The sequence below is a fragment of the Lates calcarifer genome, linkage group LG2 (genome assembly GCF_001640805.2).
Source record: "Lates calcarifer isolate ASB-BC8 linkage group LG2, TLL_Latcal_v3, whole genome shotgun sequence".
NCBI classification, from domain to species: Eukaryota; Metazoa; Chordata; class Actinopteri; family Centropomidae; genus Lates; species Lates calcarifer.
In genome coordinates, this window is record NC_066834.1 from 1,170,901 (window position 1) to 1,191,374 (window position 20,474).

General features: G+C 41.6%; 1 protein-coding gene across 13 annotated transcripts in view; it reads left to right on the forward strand.

Moving 5' to 3' along the window:
* The window catches only part of tead1b (TEA domain family member 1b), a 52,948-nt gene that overhangs the window by 23,577 nt on the left and 8,897 nt on the right, over nt 1-20,474 (forward strand). For 5 of the 13 annotated variants that reach the window (XM_051073608.1, XM_051073603.1, XM_051073607.1 and 2 more), the window contains 11 exons: nt 5,174-5,238; nt 7,112-7,327; nt 9,597-9,608; nt 10,430-10,561; nt 10,847-10,893; nt 10,991-11,052; nt 12,205-12,329; nt 13,508-13,681; nt 15,009-15,149; nt 15,243-15,395; nt 16,733-16,834. In XM_051073608.1, the coding sequence (XP_050929565.1) occupies nt 5,174-5,238; nt 7,112-7,327; nt 9,597-9,608; nt 10,430-10,561; nt 10,847-10,893; nt 10,991-11,052; nt 12,205-12,329; nt 13,508-13,681; nt 15,009-15,149; nt 15,243-15,395; nt 16,733-16,834 (1,229 nt within the window). Of the gene's footprint in view, nt 1-5,173; nt 5,239-7,111; nt 7,328-9,596; nt 9,609-10,429; nt 10,562-10,846; nt 10,894-10,990; nt 11,053-12,204; nt 12,330-13,507; nt 13,682-15,008; nt 15,150-15,242; nt 15,396-16,732; nt 20,012-20,474 lie in introns of those variants that run through there. The other 8 variants (XM_051073615.1, XM_018687578.2, XM_051073618.1 and 5 more) reach the window with 8 other exon arrangements.

Here is a 20,474-nt window from a genome sequence, read left to right on the forward strand (position 1 = left end):
TTAACCACAGTTTAATCACGGTGTAATGTGTCCATTAAACAATAAAGAATGAAGGGTTAATGATAGATCTGTCCTAATGTGCTGGGCAGCGCCACATGTGTGCTCTCACTTCTCTCAGGCCCTGCACACACACACACACACACACACACACACACACACACACACACACACACACACACACACACACACAGGCAATCTGCCGACTGATTCTTGGCCAGGCCCGGCGCTGTCTCATGGCAGAGTGCTGGGCCAGATGTGACTGTGGTCGTGCCTGCATTAGAAAAAAGTGCTGTTACAGGAAATGGATGCTTTTAAAAAGAGGAAAACGGGAAAAAAAAAAACCCGAGCAGAGCAGTAAAGTATTGTTGTTGCTGCTCAAAGGACGTAACCAAAGCCATTTAAATAGTTTAATATGCCATTACTTAAATTAGCCTCAGTGTTTATGTTACACAGGTGCATAAAGGCTTCGGTAGTGAAGTCAGTGATGCTGAAGCGCTGCTCTATTTAGCATTTCCTCTGTGGCATGGAAATGAAAAAGATGATCCCATGTAAAGTTTATTTGTGGTGTTACTGTCTGGTGTAACCCTCTTCTATTTTATATTATATTGATTTTGAAAAACTCGTTTGAATGTCCTCGCTAGATTAAAACACAGTTCTAAGGACGACGTGTGGACGCTCACTAAAGATCTGATCAGATTATCTTTTTAATCTCTTTTTATTCATTTCAGCACATTTGAGATGTCAGAAGCCAGGAGATGTTAAAAAACTGTGTCACTTAAATCAAATTACAGATAAATTATCGATTTCAATAATCAGTTAAACCGGTGAGCTCAGACAAACAGCTCATGTTGAACCACACTACTGACAGAGACGGGTTTTCAGGACATTTCTACAGTTCCAGCTCAGCTCCAGTTTGATAACAGAGCGTTTCTCGGCAGTCTAAATCATGAACTGTAAAGGTCAGGTTTGGGTGTCCGTCCCTCAGAACTGAAGAACAAAGGCTTCTGTCCTCACTCAGCATTTAAACTGATGTTCATACAGGGTGTAATCCATCATCAGTCATCATCAATCATCAGGATATACCAGTTTATCCACTGGGAGAAGCTTTAAAAACCAGAATGCAATAAAATATGTTGTGTTCATTTAACAAGGAGCCCTGTATTTGCTCTTCTTCTTCTTTAGGCATGAAAAGAAAACTTTTTCAAAGATAGAATCAGTACTTTAACAGTAGTATTACTCCGTAGATGTTACTTGATGTCACCTGCAGGGGTCTCCTTCTACAGAAAGATATTCCTGAGCTGCTCAGCATTTCTGGCCATCTGTCGGCCATCTTGGTTTTGAGAAATTAGACTTACATCTTCATACTTTGTGTGGACTTACATCGACTGGTCAGTGGGTGGAAGTGTATGGAACAACAGTCTAGCGTCTAGCGATGTGCAACTATACCATCAAAACCCATGCATATACAAGAGAACAGCTGTTTAATAGCTGTCCACTGCACTGACCACTGTGCTTGAAAGGGTTAATTTATCAGCAGAGTCTAATTTTTGTGTTTTGGATGGCTGTGAACCAACTCCATAAAACACAGACAGAAAATTCATCCGCAACCATTTTTGATCAATTAATCTTTTAAGTCATTTTTAAAGCAGAAATATCAAGAGATACCAAGAATTTGCAGCTTTCACTTGTCTTTTTTGTAAAGTGAGTATCGTTGGGTTTTAGACCCGACCGGTCCTTTGGTTCCAGCCTCTCATTAATTCAGTATGTTTGGATCTTTCTTAAATCTTGGGCCTTAAGAAAGTGTAGCTGGTGCTATTTTCTGACAGTTCATAGACCAGATGATTGATAAATTAAGAAAATAATCACAAGCCTAACTGATGAAGAAGTTACATGTTAGCTCAGCTGCCAACACATATTTGAATATTGACTTTGTTTGGCTTTTGCAAGTTGAAGAAGCCGAATTGAAGGAACAGGAGCTGTGCAAAATACATGCAAATGTCTATGCTATGTGTTTTTATGGCTGCAGAGTTCAGGTCTTCAGATGATGATTTAGACACTGAAGGTCTTACGGGAGGTTTGGGGAAGTTATTTCTGGGTGTGGTGTCTCTGAGGTTGGTCCACACTGAAGTGTGACAATACACTCCATTGTTATTCACAACAGAGGGAGCCTGTCCCAGGTTCCTGGGAGAAAGGATGCTGAGGGCCAAATTGGATTTCTGACTGAATGAGGAATCGGCTTCTCGGGGATGGTCTAGAGAAAGCTGAGCCACCGTCTCTTTGTGGGGCTGCTGCTGGAGTGCCATTCATACGTCGCAGATCCTCCAGAGTCATTGAGATTCAGAGGAGAGGTCACTCTGGCCAGGTGGAGGGTTCCTCCAGCTGCTGAACAGCACAAATCTGCTCAGGGGTCACACTATAAATATTTAATCCTTTTCCTGCTGCTTTGAGTGACAGGAACACCCCATAAAGAGTTAATTTTCTCCACCCCCTCCCAGCCCTCGCTACAACTGCACCACTTCATTTAACACAGTTGTAGAAGCACAGATCTCCTGAAATGTTTTCAGTGGTATAAACTGCATTTCCTCTGTTTCAGGTGTGAAAATGTTTCTATTTCTTTCTATTTTACTATTTCTTTTTCTACAGTGATATGTGTAAGTTAACAAACTGGCTTTAGATTGTACAGAAGCTCATAGATCTCATCAGGAACTAAACTAAAATCTCCCAGAATGTCCAAGAGCTGCATTTTTAAACTTGTAAACACAGAACTTTGTGTTGATGTTATTGTCCTTGTGGTTTTTACTTTGTGTGTTTGTTGTGTTGTTGACATTAAAATGTTGGAGAACTTTCGCTACCGGCACGTTTTTGTTCAAACGTCAGAGGTTTAATATCGCGGTGAAAGCAAACTCTTCAAGGTTAAAAGGTTAATTACGTTTTGTGTCACATCAGGGCTCAGTATGATCTGATGGTCTCCCTCTGGGATGATGGTCTTGGTTCCTGTTGTTTGCCTCCTAACGAGGAGAGTGTGAGATGTTAAATGAGTTTCAAACGTCAGCAGCAGCTCACACTTCTGTTACAGTGGCTTTATTGAAAGTATCTTCATGAGAAGCTTTCACAGTTACAGTACAGTATGTGCCTCCTGCGCTGCACCTTCAAGGAGGAATCTGGAGGATTTGATAGATAATGAACGTGATCTCTCTTTAATGATGAATGAACATCGTTGTAAAAAAAATCAGCATATCATGACTTTTTATTTGCCACAAAGACAAACAGTATCTGCTGCATATTGTTTGTGGCAGAGTTGTATCTGCAGCATTTTTAGTCCTGAATGTGGACAGTCACATTTTTTTCAGCGATTGTTGTTTTGCAGTGCAAACACAGGCAAGAAAAAAAAAGAATGCAGGCCAGCCAGGACCCACTGAGCTTTTTTTCCAGCCTGGTGAAAAGAATGAATTATTCAACAGTAAGCAAGCTTTCAGCTGGCCATTTGTGTGCTTTGATCTACGAATCAGGAGTTTGCATGAATGCCTGTATTGTCATGTTATGTTTCCACAGTGGTTGAATTATTGAAAATAGTGCAGGCTCCCGCTTCATCTGGTAAAGTTTACACTGCAGGCGCACTGGATGGGCTGGTTGGAATTGTAAATCCCCAGATGTTGTTTATTTGTCCAGCGAGGTCACATGACCGAGTTCACTGGGGCTGGCCTCGCCTAAATGTTCAGTGTGAAAAGAGCTCCGGGGGCAACCTTCAGCAAACCTGACGTCAAACCCCTCCCCTCCCCCCTCTGCTCCGCTCAGTGGAACAACAAAATGTGTAGGTGTGGCACGCAGCCAGGTGCTACAGGTATCAAAGATCTCATGTTGCTGACAGATGTACACTCTGTATTTTTATTTAGACTCACAGAGAAAAAATCTGACCATCAGTGGCAGAGTGTTTTCGTATTCTGTGACATCTGAAGTCATGGTGGACGCTGTCACTGTCTGATATGTGATGTTTTATGGAATTAATCAGGAGGTCAGTCAGTGGGTTTTAAAGGTTGTAAATGAAGCTGCTCACAAGATGAAGCTTCATGCTTCCAGCTACTTTTTGTTTCTGTCATTTAAACAACACATCTATGGATCCATCCAAACCTCTGTTCTTTATAGTCACAGTGTGTGATCTCTGACGCGCAACTATAGAAAATGCCTTTTCTCCTAATTACCTGAGATACAGCTTATTAGCACATGTGCGTTGCGTTGTGGTCCCTTTGTGTCTCAATGGAAGTAAGACCTTTAATTGATAATGATGTGAATGTAGAAAAATGTTTCATTATATTGAGGGTTTGTTGCATTTCATAGAGGACGAGAGCAGATCCATGGCATTGGTTGGCTACAGCTGGACACATAATTAGAGTGCCTCCTTACCTATAATTTGTGTAATAGTTTTGGTTGGCGGCATGTTATTACCATATGAAAGGGCTAAGCAGGGGTCATGTGCATTGCTACAGCAATTAGAGCAGAGCTGAGGGCAGAAGAATGTTTGGAGCCGTTGTTAATTGGAAATCTCTACAAAGCTATGCTTTAATTATAATTTAGTCAGAGCTGCACTGTTTTAAACCCAATATATTCAGTTGCCATTATTTTCTGTAATAGTATGAACAGCTAGGTCTGTTTCCTTTCAAAGCGTCAGGCTTTGAAGAGAATGAGATTGAATTAGATTAATTTGAAAGGCTGTGCTGCTGCTGCCAGTTTTTTTTTTCATGTTAATGTCACATGGTGTTTTCACAGGAAAATTGGATCTGGTTTGTTTAGGAGATGTACATACCTTCTGTTTACAAGGTTACAGACCTTATGGTTGAGAATCAAGCTGCACGTTAGCTTTACATGTTCATACGGTCAAAAGTATTGGACAGTTTCTAACTTTATTATTACTTAACTGTGGCTAATTTTCTACATTTGACTTTGAATGGAGCTCAGCAGCGTTAATGAACTATCAGAATTTGATTTGGATGTTAAAGTCCAGTCAAATACTCAACATCCACAAAACACTGACTAACTGATGGACATACACCTGTAAACCTGCTCCCAGGATGTGCCTCCTCTGTATGTCTGATATCTGAGTCTGTCTCTAAATGTTATTTGCTGGATATATTTATTTCTTCAAACACACTTCCCTCCACGTTCTTGTTCCACGCAGGTCGGAATGAGCTGATAGCGAGATACATCAAGCTGCGCACCGGGAAGACGAGGACTCGGAAGCAGGTAAGACGAGAGGGGGGGAAGTCTCTGTTGCACGAGTGTCAGAGGGCTGTCAGTTCTGGATGTGTGCAGGCTCTTGCCTTTGTTTCTGCAGGAGGGAAACAAAGCTAAGCAGAGAATAACACAATGCTGAGCTGTCGAGGGGACTTCTGAGGCTGACACGTCCCCCGTCACTGCTCTGCTGCACGAACACGTCCTGGATTATGACATTTCTAAAATTATCCATCTTACTTGTACATTTATGAGAACTGTAGTTTCAGTAGGATTGTACAGGAGACATTTATTCTACAATGTCCCCTTCTAAAAGCTTCTAAATCCAGCACATCAGCCTTGTGTTTAAAGTGCAGCCTTTCATTTTCCACATTAAAACAGCTACTGTACATACAACAGACTACACTGTTGTCATTTAAAAAGAGAGCAGCCACTGTGGCTCATTAATGCAAGTATTCCTCCTGATGACTCCATCATGGAGGTTGTGCAGTAAAGGCCTTTATTAATAGGAAGGTCGAAACCTTTAATATTGTATTATTGTATTTACTGTATTTATATTATTTGATATTATTTGAAGTCATAAGATCAAAAGTCCGTCTAGTTAATAGATCGGTACCGTCTCTGATCAAAGAGCCTGTTTGCTGTAGTTAGTGTTGGAGAGTGCATCCTGCCTCCTGTGGACTCACCGGTCATACCACAGATAAATCAGCGCTGTAATATGTAAAAGAAATAAGATGTAAATAAAACAGAGTTCTTCTTCGTTCTGTTGATTCTGAATGAGCCGAGCAACGAGCAGCTGTGCTGCTGCTTCAGTAACAGACTGAAACTGACTGATCGTCCCTCTGAACAGGAAACTCCCTGTATGACCGCTGAGTTGAATGATCATGATAAACAAGCCGGTGTCTACAGTGACATTCGATCAGTGTGTGTGTGAATTGATCAGTCTGGACCAGAAAGGCCGTGTGGTTTCTCTCTCTGTGACAGAGTCAGGATCAGAGGGAGAGTTGTTTACCTGCAGCTACAAACACACGTGTTTCTACTGTTTTAATGTATGATGCCTGTGAAATGCTTTTTATGTTGAGGCTGCAGCTATCAGTTGTTTTCATTAGAGCTGAAGTTAAATTTATCTGCACTGTTGATAATTGAATATGTTTACTGATGTTTACCGTCTACAATCGGTTCATGGGAGATGAAACTGTCCATTTAATCTAAAATGAAAGTAACTGATAGTAGCAGCCTTAAGTTTTATTATGTAGATTATTTCCTTGATTGTTTTGTCTTTAAAAAGTCAGAACGTGCTTCAAATTTAAAGTATAATTTCTTTAAATGTCCTGAAATATCAGCAGTCCAAAGCGAAAGAAACTTGATTATTTATTGATTATTTAAATAGCCCCTGATTATTTTTCTGTTGATCAATTAAGCAGTCGTTTATTTTTGAGTAGATCATGTGGCCATCCCTCCATCACCTCAGGTGTGAGTCAGAGGAGAAACTACAAACCCGTCATCGACACACATTACTTCCACTCGCACTGCTGAATGTTACATGTGAGAATATTAGATCGTTTTGAACTGTGAACGTCAGGGGTAAACTTGGCCGGTGAAATGTCTCGCCCAGCTCCCGAAAGAATACTAGACCAGCCGATTCTCATTCAGCACACAGCAGATCACATCTGTGTGCTGGTAATGTGTGTAAAGGGGCCTGCATCCTCCTTAATCAGCTCACTTAAGTGACGACAACACACAGGATAAGGCTTTATTGGCTGTTAGCTTTGTGTGTGGTTTGGACATGCTTCTGTTATGCACCTCAGAGAAATGTGTAATCCACTTTGTATTTTTTTGGTTTTTCTTGTTTTTTATTTTCCCCTCTTCTCTTTTTTTAATGGAGGTGTCTAGTCACATACAGGTCTTAGCAAGAAAGAAAGTTCGAGAAATCCAAGCTGCCATTAAGGTACGTCTGGCTTTGCCCAGTTGTAGGGGGCTTTTCATTGCCATGGTTACAGGCTCTTCCTTTGTTTTCCTCCCCTCCCCTACCCCGCAGGTGTCTAGTCACATTCAGGTTCTTGCCAGAAGGAAATCTCGTGAGTTTCATTCCAAGCTAAAGGTATGCGCTTTTCTGCTTTTGGGCTTGTTGGTTGCTGTGCGTCTTAACTTCCTGTTTCCCGTGGTGACAGAGTGAATGCCTGGTGCTCTGATTCCCCCCCCCCAACCCTAATCCTCTCCTGACTGTAGTCTGTCAGATTTCCTAACCCCCTCCACCCTCTCACTCCATCTCTCACCCATACTCACCGTCTCCGTCCTGTCTCCTCCGTTTCATCCACATTTATTCACTTTTCTTTACGGGCCTTTGCTTTGAGAGCGGCTGCTCCTCATATCCATCACTTCCTGTCAAAATAGAGAAGACATTTAGTTTTTTATTTCCATAAACAAAAACAACACATTTGATTAACAGCAAACACTCCAAAGCAAATGGTTCAGTTCTTGATTATACGAGAGCCTGACCAACACTGAGACAGTAACACAGAGCTTCCTTTACATCTGTTTGTGACCAACACACAGTCAAACAGCAGTAAGGCTTTACAGCCATGCTAGCATCCCTGTGAGGGTTTTGACCTGATGGTGGCGCTAAATGAAAAGTCAGGGGAGTAAATACAGTTGAAATGTATGGATAAATATAAGCATAAAATATGTTGAGTCTGAACTAGGCATGGGCCAGTGTATTTTTAAACAACGCAGAATGTTTGGATCAACAGTAAAAATGTTAATAAAATAAATGAATTTCTTTTTAAATAGATGCAGTCACTCAGAACATAAATCAAAGTCAAATAATCAAATAAGCCTGTAGTATTTATTTCACTGATGCTAGACATGACCTATACCACAGGACTCTTTCAAACCGAGGTGTACTTTGAAACCGGTAACTGGCCCAGGCCTGGTCTGAACCACAGTGGTGGACAGACTGATGCTAGCATGGCTATAAAAAAGCTAAACCTGGAGAAAAAGCAATAATAACAATTTCTCATTTCATATCACCTGACATATATTCACCTGCACTGGTCATAATAAGGTTTATTAACTGGTCAGACTCGAGTTTATCTCTCCACATAAACAGTGAGTAAAACCATTTCTAAAGGGAAAGCATGCTGGCATTGGCTGCTGGTGAGTGGCTGAGAGCTGAACGTCAGAGGAAGTCGGTCTGCTTACATCTCTTACTAAGCAGAGTTCATAAAAAAGGGGTGGGGTGGGGTGGGGCATGGGGGTCTGTGTTTAAAAGATGAAGAGGCGATTACACCTCGACCTCCTTTGACAATGTGACCCAACTTTTCCCCGCTGTCAAAGGCTCAGTGGTGCACATTCAGAGCGGAGAATGGCCGTGGAGCTGCCTGTTTCTGAAATGCCCTCTCTGCTTTCTTGTTCTCCCTTCAATCTGTTGATAACTCCAGGCTCTCACAATGCCGTGGCTGTCAGTCGCTTTCCTTCTTCCCGGTTCAGATGTCGTCATTTCAGAGCGTTCCTGTCAGTTATTTCAGCAATACTGAAATCTGTTCAAATCACTGAGGAAAGCTTTTCAGAATGGCTTATTAAAATGGGAGAAAAGCATTGTGAAAGAAGTAATCTGGAATAATTTAAGGTATTTCATGAAGTAGTGCTTGTATATCAAAGCACACTCCACCCATTTACCATTTTCTTCTTTTCTTGGGGAGCCTGCTATACGTTTTGACTTTCACACTTTTCTCCACTCCCAGTATTCAACACGAATTAATGACCCCCTCATTAATCTGTGTGTGTGTGTGTGTGTGTGTGTGTGTGTGTGTGTGTGTGTGTGTGTGTGTGTGTGAGAGACAGTCAGTCAGACAGGCAGCTAGCCACATGAATGCCTGGTCTTTCAGGGCACAGGCGGCAGTCTGAAGAAAAACAGACAGCTTTTGTATGAATCTCTGTCTTTTCTCATTTAAAGCAAATTAGAGTTCAGTGGCAAAGAGAAGTACAAGCGTGCCCTTCATTTTAAGGGGCATCAATGAAAACCTGCTGTTTCTGGTCTTGTCTATGGCATTTCAGTGAAATTACAGTCATTATGTTACTGTTCTGTTGTTTTGTCTCGAGTGAAGACCACAGATCAGATTGTGAAAATTATAGAGAGCAAGACATTTGCCACAGAGTCCAGGGATAATTTGTAAATACAAATTTTATAAACCTTTGTTATTAAGTGTTCATTACACGTCTGTGTTTGTTGTACTGTGTGAAGAAGGCTGGATAAATCAATGTAGAATGTGTGTTTTCATGCACAGGTCAGACTTTAAGAGTTCAGTTTAAAAATGCTTAATTACACAACTTTACACGTTTACATTGACGCCCTGTTTGTTTGCATTCAGGTTACAAGCATGGTGAGTATCCATCTTCTGTTTGTGACGCTGTCTGTGCTTTAATTAGGCCTCGTTCCTCAGCTGCTAGTTTTGCATCTGTGCTCCTGTCGTAGTGACACAGTAGCTGCTGCCCAGTGTTTCCCAGTTTATTGGTGTCTCTGTGAAGCCTCAGTCTTCTCGTACTGTAGCTGCTCCACCAGCATCTGTTGCCAGCATGCTCACCTTTAGCTTCTGCCACCAGTGAGTCTGCATGAGTTTGCTACTGTGTATGGTGTGTGTGTGTGTGTGTGTGTGTGAGCTGCAGCTTCAGTTTGACTTTAAATGACTTTGTTAATGCACATTAACAAAAGACTGTGTTCTAAACAACACACAGTGTGTAGCACGCTTCTGCTTCTCTGTGAGTCCCTGTTGCATTTATTAAGCATGAATGTAGATTTATCCTGATGATTGAAAAACCTCCACCTGCAGCTGCGACACTCAAACAAACACGATTCATGTTTTTCAGTTTTACTTGAGAAATTCTCTGCAGCCTTGATAGAACTGAAGTTTTTTCTATAGTACACTAGTGGTAGATTAATCAGGGAGTAAACTTTCCTTTAAGTGCATACCACTGCTAACCATTGTATCATGGAATTCAGTGCTAATTGTTTGGCACATTCCTTTAAAAAAAAGCCTACACTTAAATAGCAACGCTGATGCATCTTCTTTTAACCTGCTCGCTGTTTATTGTTGTGAGAGAGGTCAGTGGTGCTTTCAGTGTGTTGTTTAGAGTCTGGTTGTTGCAACATGCTCCACCTCCCCCCTCTGTGTGAGCACTAAGCCTTTTGTGACTGCTGTTAAAGGACCAAGCAGTGAAGGACAAAGCCCTCCAGAGCATGGCCTCCATGTCCTCGGCTCAGATCGTCTCCGCCACGGCTATTCACAACAAGCTCGGCCTGCCAGGCATCCCGCGCCCAGCCTTCCCCGGAGCAGGGGTAAGAGCCTCGTCTGCACGCCACTTTTTGATCCGTCCGGTCCAGCTTCACCCAGGCCAGACACGGGTCCAAACACACTGACACCCGGGCCAAATCACATTACACACCGCAGCTTATCTGGCCCTATCAGATAAGCACATGATCAAAAGGACTGGTAGTCAAGATAGCTACACCCACTGAACACGGAGCTAAGAGCCATTTTGATCTTGTCGCTCACAGCTGCTCACAGTTGGATGTTCTTTGTTGTTTGTTCTTTGTTGTCTATTTATACATCTGATTCTCCAGTTATGGCAGGGAATGATATCAGCTGGTCAGCCAGGATCCTCACAAGAGTAAGTATCACACTTTGGTGTCAGAAAAGAAAAGTCAAAGCTGTAAGTTGAATATGTTTGTATGTTGTTTCCTAATGGCTCTCTCTCTCTGCTCCAGTATTAAGCCTTTCACCCAGCAAGCCTATCCCATCCAGCCAGCAGTCACCACAGCCATTTCAAGTAAGAATCCAAAATGAACATCATTTTAATCTGAAACACGTCAGCGTCTTTGTTCAGTAACTGACACGATGTCTCAGGGCTGTTTGGTGAAAGTCAAAATGGCGACCACTGAGCTCCTTCTTGATCTTGGGGTAGAGGTAGTCTGAGAGCGCCAGGTGAACAGGGCGGGAGCTGACTGCACGAAGGACAATGTCAGTTCTCTGAAGACATCGCTGACCTGAAACAGAAATACTACAAAAGTTATTAAGTTCAAACAAATTCACCCAAAGAGTTGAACTGTTAAACTCTCATCCTTCTGCCTCAGGCCACAAACTCATCAATCAGCCCTCGTAATAAATGTTCACTGTAGGAAACTCTGTCAGACTCCCTCTACGCTGGTTGAAGGAGGTTGGAAAACAAACCTGCTGATAGAGGAGGTCTGCTGAGAGGTATCAGTAACAACAAAGGTGGTTTTGATACTTTGAACCTCTTGACTTTTCCCTCAGAGCATCTTATCTGCTGTGCAGCTGCAGGAGGGAGGGCGCGGAGTGAAACTAGAATCAAATCTGGTTCAGTGGATCCAGTTTTTTAGTCTCAGTCATTTAGTCTCATTCAGGAATTATTAGTTTAGTATTAGTATTAAAACCCAGCATCTAAAGACATGTATTCTCACCCATTTAAAGCTCTTTGTGTTTTAGGATGATGGACCTGTGTCAAAGTAAAAATACAGAATCAGAAACTAAAACCATCTGTTGCCTGTTGAGACTTCTTCTTTCTTCTGTGACGTCTTACATCAGATAAATCACTGGGTTCTGTTTTGTTGTCACACTACACCACACTGTGTGAAGTTTGATGTTTTCCCTCCATGTCACATGTTCTACATGTTCTGAGAGAGAAATAACAAATAAGCACAAGTGGCATCTTTGGAATCAAGTGAATACTGATGACAGATGCTGCTCTGAGCTGATGAGCTGCTTTCAGGTTCAGCTACACCTGTAATTTACACATGAATAATGTAAAAGTAATGAAGTAATGAGCGACATTACACAGGACAGCATAAACACACCTGACTCCCAGCTGATAACCTCAGGAAAAATAAATAGATATGAAATGACAGAAAGGTTTTACTGGTTTGGAACTGAACATATTATATAAGTGTTGGTTTTCGTCCAGGTTACGAGCCCACAGCAGCTCCAGCTCCCACAGCACCAGCATGGCAGGGCCGCTCCATCGGTACATCCAAACTCCGACTGGTGGAGTTCTCCGCCTTCCTAGAGCAACAGAGAGACCCGGACTCAGTGAGTAGAGCGTCTTACTAAAGCATGAAATGTCACTGTCTCTTATCGTCCAGTCCTCTCCTCTTTGAAAACACTGGGACGTTTTCCCAGGCAGACGTTCAGCTGAGCAGAGGCCAAAACAAGCTGCGCAGGGAGAAGTGTGGTGTGTGGGGAAGCACGGCAGGAAAACCTGCAGCAATAATGAACGACTGCATATTAATCAGCTCCTTAAAAGGCAAACGCCAAAACTATATTTAAAGTGCAGACTTCAGCTCAGCAGCACTGTGCAGTGTGAGCTGACAAATCAGCAGCACACGTTCACTTCAGCATTTTAAAAAAATGTTTGTCCACATTTTGCTGTGCACTCTCTTCTGGTATTGACATGGAAGAACAACAGCCATTAACACTCAGCACTGCCCTACAGGCTGCAGCACACGACCCGGTTTCATACGGTCACGACGAGGGCAACAACCCTCTGAAAATCTAATGTTACTCTCTGATTTGCTGCTTCTCTTTCTGCTTTTGGCAAAGCATCGTGGGTTTTAGGTTTAACATTAAATCCAAATATTCTCAGTTGAAAAGTTGAAAGGAACCTGAGTTCTCACTTTTTATTACATGTCGTCAGTTTAGGTTGATTGTAGTTTGTTTCCATGTGAATGAAAACTGACTTGTTCTCATCTTCGATAAGCTCTTGAGAAGATGAATTGTGTTGCTGCTTTTACCTAATTTAATGAGATTTCTGTCATTTGTGGTTTCACAACTTTCTCAAATCTGGAGCTTATAGAATTTGGGTGAAGCAGTCGGGCGTTCCCGGCTCAGTTTAATAGAAATGAGAGGATCAGTTTGTTTTTGTGTTTTAGTGGAGCAGAATGATTTCGTCTAACTTAGAAAAGACGCCTTAAAGCAGACAGACGAATAAAAAGCAATGTAGCGATAGAGTTATTTCTCATCATGAGCGTGTTGTTACCAATCTAACTCTGGATACCACTGGATTATTATGGTGCTTATTTGTCAGATTTAGTCTATTTGACCTCGGCAAACCTTTCTCAATATTAATATGTAACACTGTTATAAATGTTCAGACAGGTTGGACTTGATTTTACTCTCCTAAATCACAAAACCACCTGAAATAGAGTGTGGCCTTTTTAAACTTCACGTTTTTAAAATATGCCTCTAATACTGTTGATTTACTTTTTCAGTACAACAAGCACCTATTTGTACATATCGGGCAGACGAATCATTCCTACAGCGACGCCCTGCTGGAGTCCGTGGACATTCGTCAGATTTACGATAAATTTCCAGAAAAGAAAGGAGGACTGAAGGAACTGTACGGAAAAGGCCCCCAGAATTCCTTCTTCCTTATTAAGTTTTGGGTAAGAGCCTGGATTAATGTCTGACATGTCTGAATCCTGCTCAGGTTTGTCTTCAGTAGGATCAGTGGACACAGAGAAGACACTTCTCTTAATGTTTGCAGAATGCACTCAGCTATATTTGGACGTGCATAGCAGGAGAGCTTTTGATCAAAGCACTCACTAATTCAGTGTAATATCTCCAAACAATGGGCTGACCCGGTTGCACTCCTAATAGCTGTTTAAACATTGCATGTATTTCCTCCTTGATGCAAAATGCTAACTAGCGGCAGCCAACAAAGTAGGGAGCGTATGCACTTGGACCAAGTCCCCTCAAATTCCTTTTGAAGTGACCGACCAATCTAAATTTCAAATGAAAGACAGAATCTGCACAATAATGAATGTATAACTGCTTTGCTTAATGAAGGAGGAGAATGTTGTAGGAGGACTGTCTCCTCTTTTTGTATCCATAATGAACAGGATGTTCAGGGCATAGAAAGGCTGCCCTCTGTGAGCAGACCCGCTCAGCCTTATAAATCAGTCTTTTCACGTAACTTCATTTCATCCTCTTTAGAATCTTGTTTCCAGTATGGAGACATTAACATGCTGAGACCAGGGGCCACGTACTCGTGTGATCAGAGATTCTCGATGATTAATTCTTCATTCATCACCTTTTTCAGTTTCCACATTTAAACCAGATTCTGCCTTCTCCTCTAAAGTACAGTTCAGTACAGCTCTGTGTATCTACATGCTTCTTAATCAACATACTTACACTGATTTATACTGACACTGATACAGCTGCTAGAATCAAGATTTTTATCACAACAGTGTGATGTGATGTGTGTCGCTCTAACAGAGTTTATTTAGAAACTGTGTCACAGTTACATAGTTTGTCCACTAGAGAGCGCCGACACTTTGGTAAATGTTCTGTTTTTAATGCGTCTTGGTGACAGTTCTCTGAAAAAATAAGTCTCCAGTTTAAGTCCAGGTGACGTGTTCTCCCAGATATCACAATCAGTATCAGCCTGGCTCTTTTTAAACAGACTCATTCTTCCAAAATAATGTCTGATTAAACTGCTTCCTTAGTTTTAGGATCTTCTGTGTTCTGGGTCCTGATCTGATTCAGTTTTTGTCTCCAGCTTTTTTTTTGTTTAAATGGTTATGATGAAGAAAAGTCACCAGACAGTCTGACTCATCACTAAACATCTGTCTGTATCCAGGTGTGTAAGGACTCCACAGGTGTTTCAGGCCAGAGAGTCCAGTGTTTCTCTAATAAACTAAAATGAGCCGTTTGTGTTGTTTGTTCCTCAGATGTTCGTTGATGTTGATGTGGTTTTTCTCTGCTCTCCAGGCCGACCTGAACTGCAACATTCAGGATGATACTGGCTCTTTCTACGGAGTGACCAGTCAGTACGAGAGCTCAGAGAACATGACCATCACGTGCTCGACGAAGGTCTGCTCCTTTGGGAAGCAGGTGGTGGAGAAAGTTGAGGTAAACTCTCAGACCTTTCCTGTGAATCAGTGAACGAAACCTTTTTACTTCACCTTTCTGCTTCATGTTAACGTTTGTCTTTCTCCTTCTCAGACTGAATATGCACGGTTTGAGAATGGACGCTTCGTCTACCGAATAAGCCGGTCTCCCATGTGTGAATACATGATCAACTTCATCCATAAGCTAAAGCATCTACCAGAGAAATATATGATGAACAGTGTGCTGGAGAACTTCACTATCTTATTGGTAATCACCTCACTGACCTGAGTGGGCGAGGTCCCTCTCCAGGACTCTCATTCTTCTCTCTGCTGTCACGGTGTGTTGGTGGCTCCAGCTGGCTTTAAAAAAGAGGGGGGGGGTTGGTGTTTGGCTGAGTCTTGAGATGAGTTCCTCTCTCTGGTCTCACATTCCTCACATTCCTCAGGGGATGAAACGCTGTGTGAGGAGCCTCATTATCTGCAGGGGAAGAGAGGGCAGGACAAACCCCTGTTATTAGCCCTCACATGGGGTCATTCACCAGCACTGACAAAGCAAAAAATAAAGAAAAACACACATGGATCCATATGTGGGGGGGTGTGCAGTCAAGATGGCAACCAGGTCTGCATTCACCATAAACATGGGATGATTAGAAAATCCACCAGACAAACCTTAGCAAGGCTTTTAGCATCTGAGAAATAGAAGCAGAACTGAAGTGTTTCATTCTTATTTATTTTACTTTAAAGTAACTCGCTCAGTCATTGTCCTCTGCCTCTGTTCTGTGAAACACAGTCCTCATGTTTTCAGCTTCTTCTCTGTTTCTGCTGTTCTTTAGGAAACATCTTGTTTAGGATTTCTATAGATTAGATGAGCTGGTTTAGAAAAGGCCTGTGAGTGAGACAGAGAGCACAACACTCAGACTGTTTGATGCTTGTAGTTTTTAAACTCTCTGAGGTTAAGAAGCTCTGCTCGCTCTCAAGTACCACCTTGGGAAACAATGTTAAAATATATATTTTTTTGATCCAGCAGCATTCAGAGAAAGACTTTAGTGAAACACATTTACACTCAGAGAAATCGAGTGATATCAGGAATCAGGGTCAAGGAGACAAATGTTCAACAATCCATAGATAAAAACTGTTTCCCTGCGTTTCTAAGAACTGAATGCTCTGAAGGTCGGGCATGAAGCCAGGGGAGATTCGATGAGGTGAAAATGAAACGTGTGTTAATATATAATACATAGTTTTTCACAGAACAGAGACAAAAAACAGCACAAACTTCATTTTGATTTATCAGTTTTATCTTTCTCTTTATCAAAGGCAGAATTCATTTCATCTTGTTTATGATCTTTCTTAACATGTGGTTAGAGATGGTTCCTGGAGTATCTGTCTGATGTTTAGTAATGATGATAAATGAATGATACAGATGCTGTAAATAGCCTCAGCTAGCTGCACGGTGTTTTAATATGCAAACAGATGAAGGTTGTGTGACATCCTGTGATGGAGACTTAGGAAGCAGACTCCTGTGTGGACACCGTGAGAAGAATCCTGTGTCTTTAGTTTGAAACGTCGGGTCTTTGGTTTCTGTTCTGACTCTGGTTTGTTTTGCAGGTGGTGACGAACAGGGACACCCAGGAGACGCTGCTATGTATGGCGTGTGTTTTTGAAGTTTCAAACAGTGAGCACGGCGCCCAGCATCATATCTACAGACTGGTAAAGGAATGAGAAGCTCCCGAGCCCCCCCCCTCCTTCTTTTCATAGACTTACCAACCTCAAAACAAGTGGCAGTGCCTCTACCTGAAAGTCACACCTACAATGCTTTTTGGTCATGGTATCGGGTGAAGTCAGTTGTTATAAATCTGTTTTTAATATAAGTGTTTGTTATTTGACTGCAGCTGTGAATTGCGGTACAGTTGTTTTATGTTTAAATACGGGAATTCACGTTTAAAATATGTTGAGTTGGTCTCTGTTGGTATAAATGTGGCCGTTCTTAAAGAATTTACTAGATTCATTTGGTAAATGTAAATATGTGTCGTCTTCTTCTGCTTTGTTACGTAGACTAAGGAAAAAAAAGTGGATGCTGGCCTTTTCTACCAGCAGCCCTGATGTGGTCTGTGTAATATGTTTGAGTGTGTTTTGTATGTCAGTAGTTCATCATTTGTGAGCATACATACTGTAGATACACAGACACACACCCACAGCCAATAGATTTTCCAAAGAAACAAAACTAACAACACTACATATACAGAAGCTGAAAGCAAGTGGTTATAAATATCACAAAAATTACTGCTATTAAAAAAGAAATCTGCTTTCAGAAGTATATTTATCCCCGTTGAAGCACTCCAAGTCTTAGACACTAAGAGCAGATTGAATGCACTGTGAAAATTTGCCTGCCTCTGCTCCATTAATGTGGGGAAGTCTTACCACCTGTCGAGTATTTCTGTGCTGAAAATGAGTCTTTCCTCTGTGAGCGCTGATGAAGAGAACATGTAGGTTTCAGACAGGTGAACGTTCTGCTAATCTGACTCGAACCGGACTCTCGTTTTGTCCAAAAGCACTTTGTTTCCTTCCTGGATTCGCCTTAGATCTGTGGTTGTAGAAGAGTTTGAATAATCATAACACTATAAATCACTTGTACACAGCAGGGCCTTGTTCAGTATGCTGTGCCCCCCCCATCTTTCCCCTCTGGGATGGCGGTGTAAGAACTCCCAGGCTGGAGAGTTGCTGCCTTCATGTTCACGCTGTGTTCACATGTTTCCGTGGCCTACACCGATCCTGAGCCTTAAACATGTTCGAGCCGTGTGAACTCCAAAAGATGCCACTAAAACTGTGATCTCTCTGCGTGGGAAGACTCTTTATACGTTTGCATTGTGTAAGGAATTCACAATACAATCTGCCAAAGTGTAAGTGTTCAGTGCCTTAGAATATATTCTAACATTTTCTGACGTTACCCTTCGCTTCGTTTTAAAGCCTGAATCAGAGACTCACTGCTCTATCGCTCGGTACATCTGAGAAATTCTGTTTCTTCTAATTGGTACACTCCTAAAAATACAGTTTGTGTTGTTGGTTTTTCAGAGGCAGCATACTTTAAGTTTGCAAATCAAAGAAAACAGTCATAGTACAGGTTCTATTTTTCTCTTGACTCTGTAACATGTGGATAAAATATCAGCCTTTTTCTGAGAGTGTACTATGAAACAGACCGACTGCCTTTCCTGTTGTAAAAGACCAAAAATCCAGAGATACAGTCGATGGTTTGTCAGGTCCTGCTCGGTAGCAAGGAAGTGCCTTTGGTTTTAAAAGTTCCAGCTTCAAAAAGATCAAACACAAACGAAAAAATTCAGTGTTGCTAGACCAAAAAAAGAGACATAAGTGAAACCAATCACCACATTGCCTTTTCAAAGGACTGACAAATGACAGCAGGGGAAAGCCGGTCACTGGTAGAATAAATAAATGATATATTCATTTTATTACTGATTTCACAAATGATGTATTTGAAGAAAACCTATTTCTTTGCTTGAGGTCAAAGACTGAACGACCTGCTGATGACGTACAGCCGCTGACTGCATGCAGGATGTCAACTCACAAACACTGCAGCTGTCTGCTTCGTGCACACTTGCAGGTTCAAGTGTTTTTTTTTTTTAAGGTTTTTGGAAACGTCACAGTTTCCTCTTTCCCGCGACCACGCGCTCGCACGATGTGAAAACCACAGAAAACATCAGACTCTCTCAACGTTACCTTTGACGACGCAGACACAGCTGTGATGTCGACGAGGCAGGGACCGACCGAGCTTTTATCACTTATTATCTCTGACGACAAAGAGTCAAAGGTTTATTTAATACGACGTCTATACAACAGTTTGTAGAACGAGACTTTAATGTGGTGAAATCTGAAATCGTTTCCACAGACTAACGTTTCACAGCTGCTGGTGTGGACGAGGCCGTCGAGGTTAATACACTTTTCACCATGAGGACCATAGATACTCAGACATTTACTGTTTCTTAGAAAAACCATTATAATCAAAAGTATTTTAATCGAAGAAGCTCTAAATAATTGCAGACAATGTCTCTGGTGGATGCAGATAAAGTTCAATCATTCAGTATTTTTGCCACAGTCCTGTGGACACTGTGGAGTTTAATAGGCTTTTTTCTTCTGTTTACCCTGTGTATCTGTTCACATTTATTGATTACTTAGTGAGATGTTCCTGTTTCCTTCTTGTACTTGTATACAGTTGTACTTGGTTTCGTGATGACATTGTCTGTATATTGCAAGCCCAATAAGATGGTAATGATGTTACTGCTGCACTGCTGGTACATTTTAACATGTTATCGTTTCAACACTTTTAAAAAACAGCAGGGCTGGTGCCTTCAATGGCCTGAATGTTTGGTGGACCATTTGAAGAGAAAATGGACACACACTCACAACATAAAAAAAATCAGCTAAGTGGAGGAATCATGCTACAAACATATCAGCAGTTTAGCTCTTGTTCTTTGTAATTCTGTCGAAGAGTAGGTACTGGTACCTTTTTGTTTTTATGACCATTTTACAGATGGTGGCTTTAAAGTGATTCTTCACATAGCTCACAAATAGTTGTCATACACACATTTGGGTTTTGTGTGCAGACTTTTTTTTTGTAAAAAGGTGCTTTGTACAAAATGATATCTTAGCTTTTCTTGGTACAGATGTGTGATATCTTTTCATATCCATGACGGTAAAGTGTTGGAGCGAAGGAGAGAAAAGAAGCTCTGCTCTGTTTCTGTGTTCTGCATATGGTCGTGTCTTTGCTCCGTAACATTATGATGCCTTCTTGATAATAGTAGTTATTTTGTAGCTTTCTAGATACTTTGTATGTATGCAATATTGAAGTTAAATAAATCTGGAAAATATTCCCTCCTTTTTGTCGCCGCTTGAGTCAAACTTTTATCAGCATTACGGTGCAGAAGCTGAAAGAATCTCCTCTGCTCTGTTGGTCCTGTGTCTGGTCTGTTTAACTGCAGAAACCTCTCATCAGCAGCAGATGGAGCCTGTCGCCTGCTTCATGTTTAACTGCCCCTGTTTCACAGAGACATGAGCATAATGTGCTGTGGACCGCTGCAGTAACAGAAGCCATCACCAGAGTGAGACACTGTCAAATTAAAATCCAGTAAACATGCTGCTTTCTGCTGCGTTCACAAACATCACTGATAAAAACAACTACAATCATCAGTGAAGTCTCTGTCCCACTTCAGAGATATGAAGGCGATTGTGGATCAGATTATTTGGGTCAAACGCAGCAGCAGCTCAGTTCAGTCCTGTCGACCGTCTGGAGACTAAAGATTTGTTTCTCTGCAGATTTTCAGCCGTGATCGTCTCAGTG